This window comes from Oryx dammah, unplaced genomic scaffold (assembly GCF_014754425.2).
Source record: "Oryx dammah isolate SB20612 unplaced genomic scaffold, SCBI_Odam_1.1 HiC_scaffold_8, whole genome shotgun sequence".
NCBI classification, from domain to species: domain Eukaryota; kingdom Metazoa; phylum Chordata; class Mammalia; order Artiodactyla; family Bovidae; genus Oryx; species Oryx dammah.
Window position 1 is genome coordinate 39,823,794 of NW_024070192.1, and position 12,697 is coordinate 39,836,490.

At 48.2% G+C, this 12,697-nt stretch overlaps 1 protein-coding gene across 1 annotated transcript in view; it reads right to left on the reverse strand.

Annotated features, from left to right (window-relative positions):
- Positions 1-4,502: 4,502 nt before the first annotated feature.
- Positions 4,503-12,697, reverse strand: part of RFLNB (refilin B) — a 14,348-nt gene continuing 6,153 nt past the window's right edge. The window contains exons 3-5 of the mRNA XM_040244456.1: positions 12,534-12,692; positions 9,942-10,051; positions 4,503-8,032 (exon numbers count right to left, since the gene is read on the reverse strand). Of these exons, the coding sequence (XP_040100390.1) occupies positions 7,702-8,032; positions 9,942-10,051; positions 12,534-12,692 (600 nt within the window). The 3' untranslated portion in view covers positions 4,503-7,701. The remainder of the gene's footprint in view (positions 8,033-9,941; positions 10,052-12,533; positions 12,693-12,697) is intronic.

Here is a 12,697-nt window from a genome sequence, read left to right on the forward strand (position 1 = left end):
CCCACAACGTGCCATTGATGATGGTGCCAAGGCCTCGAAGCTTGAAACAGCGACCCGGGACCAGCAGCACCTACAGGACCTAGAGCTTGTTAGCAACTCTCAGGCCAAGCCCAGACCTCCCGAATCAGAACCTGCAGCTTAACAAGCTCCCCGGGTGGCTCACGTGCCTGCTGATGTTTGAGCAGCCCCAGGCGCTTGTTCTCTCTCGTGCCTGCAAATCTTGTGAGGGGTCACTGACTGGTATTTCACTGTACAGACTATTTATTCAATGCCTATTTGTGGACATTTACTTGGTTTCCTGTTTTTCGGCTATTCTGAACAACTCTGCAAGGAACATCCTTAAATGCACATTTTACTGCAAGTGTCTGGTGCTTTGGGTACATTCTTGGAAGTGAACTTACAAGCCAAAAGATAATTAAAACAAGAAACACTGGTATAGCCTTTGAGCCCTGGAAGGTACTGTTCTAAGCACTCTGTGTGTATGAACTCATTTAACCTTTATAAGCTCTCTACAGGCTTCCCAGGTGGCGCTAGTGGTAAAGAGCCCACCTGCCAATCAACGCGGGTTTGATCCCTGGGTTGGGAAGATCCCCTGGAGGAGAGTATGGCAACCCACTCCAGTATTCTTGCCTGGAGAATCCCATGGATAGAGGAGCCTGGTGGACTATAGTCCATGGGGTCGTACAGAGTCAGACCCGACTGAAGCGCCTTAGCACGCACAGCTATCTATGAGAAAAGAACTCTTCTCGTCCTCATTTCATAGGAAGTTTAAGGGACTTGCTAAGGTTGCACAGATAATAGATGATGGAGCTGGGATCTGAATCCTGATGGTCTGGTGAAGGCATCTAGGATATGCCACTCCAAAATATGCCACTTTGGTATAAGGATTATTTTGAGCTGAAGGCAACTTCGAATCAACAGATGTAAGAGACGCTCTTTGCTCTCCCCTATGTGGCAGAAGCAGGGAGTCGTTTCCTTTTGTGAAAGTGGCACAGATTGTCCTCCACCTCCTTTCCATGATGAGGACAGCAACTCTTGTCACTGGAGACAGTCACCAAGATGAGTCTGCATAAACAGACCTTGTTAAATAATCCTTATCTGCCACTAATTTCCCCAATTATCTCCTAGTCACTTTCCCATAGTTTATTGGCTCTAGAAACCCAAATTCCCGTTCCTTTTTCTACTCACTTCTCAATTTATCACTTTTTGTTAAAATGGTATGTTTCTGAGTCTAACTTCTTTGGCTTTTCACTTCTGTGAAAGCCCTGTGTATGTAAAAACTATTAACATCAGTGACATTGTATGCCTGGGAATTCCCTGGTGGTCCAGTGGTTAGGGCTCTGTGCTTCCAATGCAAGCTGCATGGGTTCAATCCCTGGTGGGGGAACTAAGATCCTGCATGCTGCAGGGTGCCGCCAAATAAATAAACCACCAACAAAAAAAAACATTATATTCCTTTTCTCCTGCAAATCTGTCTTTTGTCAGTTTAATTTGCAGGCAGGCAACGTTCAATGAACCTAAGAGGGCAGAGGAAAAGTTTTTTCCTCCACTTCCCTGGCTTCAGAATCTTTGTGTGCCCTTACCGTGTGTTTAAGTGCTCATTTTAAATATCCTCCTTGCTTTTCCCAAGAGTCCAATAGGAAATGGTATTGGAAGAATACACGGATCTTTATTTTTATGCCCCTTATACATGCAAGTGGTGCTAAAGTCCTCTGAGCCCTGCCTTTTAGGGATCCACTTCCTTATACTAGATACTGTCACACAGGCTTCTTTCCTCTTTGGCCGTGCTTGCGAGGAAACTCAAGACTAGGTTTTGTCCTCAATTACAGCAGCTCTTTGTCCTCTGGATTCTGGTGAAGTCCCTTTCTACTGATCCCTCACCCTCCCCACTTCACTACCTGGCCTTTATCCTTTTACCCTGGTTTTGATGCCTGTATCACATAAAGGGTGTCTTTTATTGTAGTCATCCCTATTTCATTCTGAAAATAGGTGGATACAAATAAATATTTGAAGAAGTGAATAAAAGAACACATTTAAACGAACTCTTTGGACCCTTACTGCTTTGTAAGAACTTCTCCAGGTTGGCAACAGTGGCGCTAGTATTCAAAACATCCTGTTATTTGTGCTTGCCAGCTTAATTACCTGCCCCAGGGCTTCTGGAGAAAAACAGTAATTTGTAATTTACCAGCAATGGGTTTCACACACCCCGCACCCCTGTGTTCTCATTCTGAAAAAAGGAACCAGCAAATGTAAAGAACAGAACCCTCCTGGGAATTCACTAGTGGACCAGTAGTTAGGACTCCGAACTTCCACTGCTGGGGGCCTGGATTCTATCCCTAACTGGGGAACTAAGATCACGCAAGATGCGGGGTGGAGCCCATAAAAAAGCCCCTTCTTATGCTCTGAGATTGAAAATAGTGTTTACAGTTTTGTTGTTTAGTTAGTAAGTCATGTCCGATTTTTTGGCAACCCCATGGACTGTAGCCCACCAGGCTCCTCTGTCCATGGGATTTCCAAGGCAAGAATACTAAACTAGGTTACCATTTTCTTCTCCAGGGATCTTCCCAACTAAGGGATCGAGCCTGCATCTCCTGCATGGCCAAGTGTGTGATTTACCATCTGAGCCACCAGGGAAGCCCAGTGCCACCATCTAAAAGCAATGCTGTCTCTTAGATTGGTCCATTCAAACAACCATCTGAGGCTGCTGGTCTCCAAAAACCAGTAACAGTTTAATCTCTCAGGGAAATAGGAGTGATTTTTATTTTTGCTAATATGCATTTTCTGATTTCTTTAAAAAACAAGTTTTCATCAGTAGTGTCATAGAAACAAAGATACTTTTTCCAATTTTTTGGTATGGAAAATTTCAAGTGTATACAAAGTATATAGACATAGCATAATGAAACCCCATGTACATAGCAATTGCACGCTGGGTTCCAAGAAGACTGCAATAACCCATTGTTCAACTTATCATTTCCCAAAACTTATTTGATCACAGAACCTTATTTTATTCCATAGAAAGCACTTTGGGAACATAGTGATATATACAAACCACTTGATAATGATTATATTCCAAAACAAAATTATTAGAATTTAATTTTGACAAGAGACATTCCACGCAATAGGAGTCATTACTTAATTGAGTTATTAATTTCTTAAATTTCTGGGAAGTTTACCAAATTTTTAAGATTTATCATATTATTATTAATTATACCTACTGCTGGTTCTCTTAAGGGCACCAGCTTAATCTGATACACTTAGAAAGGTTGGAAAATTGAAACAGTATTAGCTTCAACACACTTTTGCCTTCTCTCTTTCTCCCCCCGCCGTCCGCACACACAAATTATAGCTTTAATCTTACATGCTTTAAATATTTTTCCATCAAAACCTTGGAACTGATTAGCTCATTCATTTTATAGAAAACTTACATTACATAACCTAAATGGCAAAATTAGCCCTCATATTGTCATTTCCATCAGCCAAGTGAGACTTAATTTCTATTAAAAAGAGATTGGCATTTGTTATCTGGTTATACCCCAATACAAAATATAAAGTTTTAAAAATAAAATAAGAGATGAGCTTTCAAAAAATCTTTCAGCTGCACTACATGGCCTTCAGGGACCCCCAATCAGGGATCAAACTCGTACCCCATGCAATGGCAGCGCAGAGTCTTAACCACTGGACCACCAGGGAAGTCCTGAGACTGGCTTTTAAAACATGTTTGTAAGAATGATAATATGCATTCCTGGGACATGTTTATTTCTCAGTTGCAACTCCAAGACTAACAGATAAGGCAGAGCCTCACCATGAAATGAAGGCTGGAGTGAAATAAGACACCTTCACTTTCAATAGCCCTTAGTGACCTCTTTGCTTTACCCAAAGGGACTTTTCCTCAGGGAAGACAACAGTCTGAGATTGAAGAGATGTGGGTGGTCATGTGGAATGTTGTCACTCTGATGGCCTCATTTTCCAAGATGTTGGAAGTGAGGACCCCCCCCCAGTGCAGGCGCACTTTGCTTCCACCACAATGACCATTTCTGTGCAGGACCCTGTGGCACACACAAAACCCACAGGGGATCCTGGTGCCCAGATGCCACGTTTCTAGCTGTCCCTTTGCCCTGCGTACAGGTTTTTCCAGCCCAGAGTGGCAGATCACACTCATCATCAGGCTGGGCTGGACTGAGGCATGGGTTTCTCCTGCAGAACGGGAGGAAGGCAATGTGAAAGCGCAGGTGGGAGGGGGCTGGCCCGACACCAACACTCACAGGTGCATCTCGGGGCAGACTGGGTCAGGGAAAGAGTGCGCACTCAATCTGCAAACACATTCCTCAAAACTCCGGAGCCCAGGAACCCCTTGGAAAATCTTCCAGGAGAACGCATACCCCGGTCAGACGTATTATGTTATTAATGCACAATCGCACCTCAAAATTTCTCAAGAGGAGGAACCATTGTTCTCATTTTTCTTAACCCGACATTATGACTTTTTAAAAAAAGAGCAGCATCTCTGAGTTTTTAAAAAGATAATTTATTATCAAATGAAGAAGTCATAAAGCAAAATGGAGGGGAACAGATGACAAACATAAATGTAAAATGTCGTTTTCCTCAAATACTATTCCTAAGGTTAGAAACAGGAAGTGTATCAAATGAAGAGGTGCTTAATCTTTTTCAAATGCCTGTGATTTCAAAAGAAAACCTTTCTCTGAATATATAGATCCTTATTACACAAAAGATTAAATTTAAGAGTCTGAAAAAAGAGACTTTTTAACTCATAAGGAAACGGTATTTCCCAGACACCCTTCGGAATGTTTGTTTTTAATCAGTGGGTTTTAAAAATCATCGCTTCCACCTTGAGAACTAATATGAATCCACCACTGATCGACAACATTCAATCTACACCTTCACCTGCTTCCTTTTCTGCAATTTTCAGCAAAGCACATTTGGGGAAAAAGAAAGGATTCGAAAAAATTGCAGTTGGGTCCCTGGTGGATAACAAAATCAAAATCTGCTTTTCCATTCATATGACGCATCCACAGGCACTCACTTCTACTTACTTTATTGGCATATTTCATATCAAAAAATCTCATATGTGCATCTCAACACAGGGCCGCGTTCAAAGACAATGTTCCCTCCCACTGGTCTTTCCAGTCATGCTGCCCACGACATTATCCTGAGCTCGTCACGTGTCTCCACTGGCCAGAGCAATGGGAATTTTCTTTCTTATTGTTGTTTTAGTTGCTAACTCATGTCAGATTCTTTTGCAACTGTACCCTGCCAGGCTCCTTTGTCAGTGGGATTTCCCAGGCAAGAATACTGGAGTGGGTTGCCACTTCCTTCTCCAAGGGATCTTCCTGAGCCAGGCTGAACCTGCATCTCCTACACTGGCAGGCAGATTCTTTACCACTGAGCCACCAAGAAAGCCACGGGAATTCTCTTACTATAGTTTAAAAATTACATTGATCACTTATCTTAAATGACAAGCTTATGAAACCAGAGAGAAAAAGCCATTTTTATCCATAAATGCTGTCACTCTTCCAAAAGCAGGAGGCATCTGCTGCTCTGCATGATGACAGGAGATTATGGGGTCCTGGGGTGCCCCCGAGGGACCCCTGCTGAACTTCGTGCTGGCAAACTTGGGACCATGGAGCGGACTGCACGCTCCACGGAAGGGGTGTTTCTAGTCAGGTGCACAATGGACATACTGCTGTTAAATTTGAGAAAGACAGCAGACCATTTAGCCCTCTAGGCCTCAGATGACTTCAAATGACAGTGATTATCGTCACACCTGCTCTCCTTTGAACAGAAGTCCCGCTGTGGCTCCAGGGTATCCACCGAGCCCTCAATTCTGCTTTCAGGACAGATGGAAGCCATCAGCACAAACCCGGAGATACAGCGGGAGTGAGGGCTTCCAGGACTCTGCAAACACCTGACATCATCTGGATGCAAAGGAAATACCCACGCTTTTGTTCTCTCCAATATCAGATGAGCAAAAGCCATCTGCTACCATCTTTATTCAAAATCCACAGGGATTGGCAGCAGGAAGAAGTCAGGGCCAGGTGAGGCAGGGCAGGGTAGGGTGTGAAGCAGGGCAGGCAAGAGGCTGAAGGCCAGAGGCAGCCTGGCCTCCATGCTCTCCTGGTCTGGCCCAGCCTGTGTCCCTACTTCTGTGAGGCCCCATCAGCTAAATTCACAGTTTCTTCCGTTCACACTCAATGCCATGACTATCACGTTAAAAGGAATGTTTGAACGTGTACAGTCACCACGGCACCCGGGCTTTGGAGTTTGACTTGTGACATCACTCCCGATGTTCAGCTCACCTTTACTTCACTTGGGTTGGGGGTCGGGGGCAGATTTCCTTGCTTTTTCGCTTAGAGCTCAGGCACCAGCAAAATTCCTCTGCAATGCTGACCCAAGGTCGCTAGAAAGGACATGCACCCTGATGAACCAGATCATTAGAAACATCTATGTCCACCTTCTCCCAGCGGGAATCAAGTCTTAGGTATGGCTGTTGGCTCCCACTGTGAGTAAAGTCCCCCTTGTAGGACTCCTCCAAAAGTGTTTTCCCTAAGCATTCTCTCAAAATGCCGATTCTCTCCAAAGGGGCCTCTGCTATGTTTCACCTTGTGAAAAAATTAGGAAAGTATTGGGAAACCCCAAAACACATATCAGGAAGAGTTAAACAAGCTTGTGAAGACGTCATTGTTGTTTAGTTGCTAAGTCGTGTCCGACTTTTGTGACCGCATGGACTGCAGCCCATCAGTCCTCTGGCCATGGGATTTTCCAGGCAAGAATACTGGAGTGGGTTGCCGTTTCCTTCTCCAGGGGTCTTCCTGACCCAGGGATCGAACCTGAGTCTTCTACACGGGCAGGTGGGTTCGTTACCATTGAGCCACCAGGGAAACCCCAGTGAAGACGTTGTCAGATGCCAAAGGTTCAAGGCACTTTGCTCAGAACCAAGCTTGGAACCCACAGTGGAAGGAACTGGAACCAACCTGTTACCCCCAAACTCAGCCACCAGTTGACCCGACCCCACTGTAGAGGCAAGAATAGGGTGAACCTTTTCTTTCCTTCTTTCTTTCTTTTTTGAAAGGCATCTTATATTGTGATTTGGGGTTTTTTTCCATATCACAAAAAAGATTTAGAGAATTCCAAAGAGTTTTAGTTAACAGGAAATACAAATAGAAATTAAAAAAAAAAAAACAGAATGGAACTCAACTCTCCACAGATTGAACCCATATGGGTGTCACAGCTCACTGAGTTAGCACCACTTTTGTAGTAGTGAAGACACCCGGGGCTGAAATTTCTTCAAACTCACTTTTTCCATCTCAGGGAGATTTTCCATGCTCTTCCTCAAACAGACTGACCGATGGAGGAAGCGCTCCCCCTCCTCCCTATTTCAAAGTGTGGGGCATTTTCCTTTCGCTCTAAGCCATTCTTTGATTTTCTCATCAAATTGAGACTTCGGGGAAGCTATGTAGCAGCAAACTAGGAAATACACTCCCTTTAAACACAGGTGGGGGAAAAAAACGTAAAAACCGAATTCGCTGGATAATTAGAAGCTACTGTGACATTTTCTTTTCTTCTCCAGGCTGGGCTTAGAGGTATCTCTGGGTTAGACTGTTCTGGGGCTACAGGGACACAAGAGGGCAGCCTGGCCCAACCAGACCGACCCGGGGAAGGGGGCCGGCCCCCTGGAGCCTGCTCCAGTCAGTTCTCCTCCAACAGGTAATCACTGCCTGCAAACTCCGTGGCTTCGAGCTCCACGCTGGACAGGAACCTCCTCAATGTCTTGCGGCAGTTGTAATCCAGGGTGGTGGTGTAGACGGTCTTGGGGTACTTGGGGTAGACGATGGTGGTGCTGAGGAAGCGGGTGGGTTTGTGGCGGGGCTCGAAGCGCACCTCCGCCTTGTAGTTGCGCCACGTGCAACTGGGAATGCAGGTGATGGTCTGGCTGCAGGAGGCCACCGCCAGGCCCAGGGGCAGCTGGACGTCGTCAATGAAGTGCCTCTCTGAGTCGTACTTGACCGAGGACGTGTACCTGGGCGGGAGACACAAGGCCACGTGAAGCCGCTCCTCGGAGCTGGGGGCACAGGGGTCCCTACTATGACCTCAGACCTTGAGATGTGGTGACTCTGGGCAGAAGCCGCATGGAGTTTATGATGCGCTTACCATGTAGTCCTTTTCTGTTCTAAGCACTTTACTTCCAGGATCTAATTAATTAACCTTCCCAACAACGCCAGGAGAAGGAATTGGGGGTGCAGAGGCTAAGGTCACAGTGAGAGGGAGCGTGGAGCTGGGGCCTCCATGCAAGGCATGCAGGATTCCCAAGTTCACCTGCATTTCTGCTCCCCACTGAATGGAGTTGGCTCCCACTGACTTAAATTTTCAGACCTTGGCCAAATTACTTCCAAGCCTCTGTTTCCTCTTTTATATATATACTTATATATAAATAATATATAAATTTATATATTATTGGATCTTAGTTGCAGCTGCACTGGGTCTTAAATGCAACTTGTGGGATCTTAGTTCCCTAACCAGGAAGCATAGAGTGTTAACACCAGGAAAATCCCTCCTTTCTGAAAAAGGTGCCCAGCATAAGGGGGGAGAGTGTTTAAACAGCAACTGCTATTGATGGGAATGATTATATAACAAGGCAGATTCTCCTGTCCATGAGGGGTGAGTCGTTTCTCTGTCCCCTGAATGAACAATCATCTCTTTAATGAGAGGAGAAGGGAACCCAGACATCCTGAATGCTGGTTCTGAAAGCTTTCTGATAACCAAATCCTGGTACTGGGGCCACCTCCGCCTTCAATTTGGAGACCCCTCAGGCTCAGGGAACTGAGACGTGACCTTATCCATCAAAGCCAATTAACAGTCTTTATTTCCATAAAATAATTAACATCCACATTCCTCAGCAGCTACTTTATTATTATTGTTAAGTCCTTCCTGGGCAATTTGGGAGGCTTTTTTTGGAAGCAAAGCATGAATTCATTTGACTTCCTAATAATTACTGCATCTTCACAGTTACTGAAACACGTACAAGCATCACACATAGGCACAGATAACAGACTGCCCCTCGCCATCCGCTACCCACTGGTCAGGGAGTAAGAATCAGCAGTCTTTTCAAAACGAGTCTGACGAGAACATCTATTCTCCTTGGGCAAGTAGGTTAAGGGGCTGGGGAAGCTCATGTCATGAAGTCATGTCCCCATTTGGTTCAAAATACAAGCTCTCCAGGAATAAAAGGCTGAACCGTTCACCTCCAAACTGCTGAGCTGCCTTTGTTCTGTGTCAAAGGGCTCTTTGTGTTCATGCAATGAAACTCCAGCTATAAAACCACTAGTTACCCAAAGTAAAATCCCTTTCTCTAAAAAGATGTCTTTTAACGGAGCCTTTCAAAGGCTCTCTGACCCCAGATGAGCCTGGGTAAGATAAATTTCCCGAGGAAGAACAGTACTTGCCCAATGAAATCAGAACCTGAGACAAGGTGATAGCACCTTGATGCTGGCGTGGGGTGGGGGTAAGATGTGGAAAGCAGCTTCTAGGAAGAGGAATTCAGTTCAGTTCAGTCGCTCAGTCATGTCCGACTCTTTGCGACCCCATGAACCGCAGTACGCCAGGCCTCCCTGTCCATCACCAACTCCCAGAGTTTACCCAAACTCATGTCCATTGAGTCGGTGATGCCAGAAAGAGGAATTACTTTATTACAAATGCTTAAACATCTGACAGCCACGGTAAGTGAAGCATAAAAAGCAAGTTGCAGTATAACACAGTCTCATTTTCTTTTAATGAGTGTATCTATATTCAAAAGGTTAGAACACCCCAAAGAGAACCCACCAAACTATAAGAGTTTAGCACACTTCTGTCATTGACTATTAAAAAAAAAAAGCATTAATTACTGGAATCAAAAACAGAAATGAAATGAAATCAGTGCCCACTGTATTTACCTTACTTCTGTTGGTGGTAAGGGGTCAAGCTCCACTCCTTCGCCAAAGGACAGGGGGCATAACCTTGGTGAGCAGCCGGAGCCAAGGGGGTTGGGGAGAGAAGCTGGATTCTGCAATGATGGAGAATGCAGTCAGCCCACAGGCCCATCTGACGCTTTCCCCACAGAATTCCTGGTTCTAGCCTCCCGCTGACGGGCCCAGCTGTGATTCTGTGGCCCCCACCGGGAAATGATGCCAGAGAAGGACGGATTCACAGCAGCAGCAGAGCATGGACAGCTGTGTTCAAATCTCGGCTCTACCATGAAGGTGCTGGGTGCCCTCCACAGAGTCACAGCATATGCCCCACGACCTTCTCTGCACACCTGGGGTGGGGGTGAGGGGTCCCCTTCCACTGATGAGGTTTCGTAGAAGGATGAATAGAGGAAGCAAACCTGAGCTCAGCATTGTGACTGCGACCAGTCCCCAGGCCTACCGCATCATCGCACAGAAAGAAAACCACCATGAACTGGGGTTTTGCTAACCAGAACCTTCAATTACATGCCCCCAGCCCTATCACTGTCTCAGCAACTCTTCAGGAAAGGCCAAAACCAACAAAAAGAAACGCTACCAGGGATTCTTTTTTTTTTTTAAATACACTGAAGATTCAGTCCAACTTCCCTCATGTCCTCTGCCTCTGGGGCTGCCAGATCGACACCCAGCCAAGATGGAGGAATCTGCAAACTCACTGGAAAGGCAGACACCAGAAAGTTCTCTATGGCACCTTCCACTGTCCAGAAAACTCCAGAAGAACCTACACTTGGGCCAGGACATGGTGGTGACAGCCCCACCCCTAGGGCTTCCAGGAAGCAGACATTTCTAGAAGGTTGACTTTAAGACTCTTAGGTTACCAGGACAAGGTGTCAAGTAGGGGGCATAAGTTGGACATACAAAAGACAAAGGGGACCAGGTAGGTCAGGGAGAGGTGGGGGTCCCCAGGGTCCAGCCCTGAACTCAGGGTCGGGGGGAGGAGTTCTCACTGGGGCTTGAGAACTCAGGTCCGAGCGTCGGGGCGGGGCTGGGCCCTGGCTGCAGCAGAGCTTCAGGAAACAACCCCAGCAGTGACAGGGGGCCCTGCTCTGCCCACAGACACTCCTCAACCTAGGGGTGCCTTCCCAGCAGTCCTGGGGGCTGCAGAACAACACAGCCACCAAGAGGAGGCAGGCGACTCTCAACACTCACACTGCAGCCTTCTTCCAGGTGTCCACACAGACACTGGGCCTCTTGCCCTGTCTCCTCCCCCTCCTCATTCCTGCCACCAGCACTCTCTGAGCACACACCGGGCCCCAGCGCAGGTTGGGAGTGGGGTGGGGCAGCAGGAGTCAGACTCCTGAACAAGGAACCCACCAGGGGGAAGGGACAGAGTCACAGCGCCTGGCATGGCTCTGGGAGGCATCCAGGAAGACTTCCCAGAGGAGGTGACAAGTTGGGTCCTGAAGGGCAGCCAGTAGGGGTTTGATGGACTGGGTGTTGGAGAGGTAGAAGGGGAGAAGCATGCCAGAGGGAGGGAGCAGCCTCAGGGGCACAGATGTGTCCATCTGCCCGCAGTCAGGGGATGTGGAAGATGAGGCTATAAAGGGCCAGGCAGCCAGGGTTCTGAAGGCCAAGATGGAGCCAGTGCTGCCTTCTAATGGAAACGAGAGAACACAGTGATGGTCATGGAGAGACAGGATCAAGAATTCCACGCACCAAAGCGGGTGGGCCCCTAAGAAGCAGCAGCTGAACTGACTACAGTCAGTAGCAACTGACTACTTCACTCAGGGGAGAGGGCTGCAAACAGCCATCCCCAAGGCGGAGGAGCGGGCTCAGAGCTCCGAGCTTGACTGTAGGCAGGATGTGGGTCCCTTGAACTCTAGGTAAAGGCAATAAACACTACCATCTGAGCGATTCCTAAGGTACTTGCATTTTCTCTTTAAATAAAAGTTTTAAAGTAAAGTAAAAGGACCCATCGTTGAAAGTTTCCACCCACCTAAAGGCCTCCCACCCATCATGTGCCAGATACAGGTTAGGTGATGGGCCAAGAGGGGCCACTCTGATCTCAAAAGGTCCCCTCCAAGGCTGCTAACAGTGCCCTAAAGCTGGCCCTCTTTGCTCAATGAATCTGGGAGTAGAGCAGATCCCTCTCTCCAAGACCTACCGGGAGTGGGGCAGGCCCGTCAGAACCACCGAGGGCGGGGGCAAAGCCCGGAGAAGCCTGGGCTTCCCTCTCGGTGTCCCGGGACCCCTCTGGTCCGGCCAGGTCAGGATATGGTCAAGCCGAAGCCTGGCAGCCCCGGGGACCGCCACCCCGAAGGGAGGAGGCGGCGGCCCGCCTCTCCCGGGGCTCCCGGGGCTCCCGCGCCTCCCAGGCGATGACAATTTTCCAGCCACCGGCTCCAGCTGGCCAGGCTCTCGCCGCGCTCCCGCCCCGGGCTCCCGGCGCTGGCCACGCCGTCCCGACGGGCGGGCGGCGGCGCCCACAGAGCGCCCCGGGAGGGCCAGCAGACCGCCTGGGGGTCCGGCACGGGGTGGGGGGGGATAGGATGAGGGGGAAGGGGCCGGGGCGGGGTCACTTACCGGGGCCGGGCGGGTGGCCGCTGCGTCTGGCTCCAGTGCCCCCGGGGCCGGCGTGCGCTCCCCGCCGCCGCCCCCGGCCGCTGCGAGCGCCCAGTGGCTGGGGCTGGGGCTGGGGGGAAGCCCCGAGTCCGGACTGTCCAGGACGCCGTCGCCCTTCTTCTTCG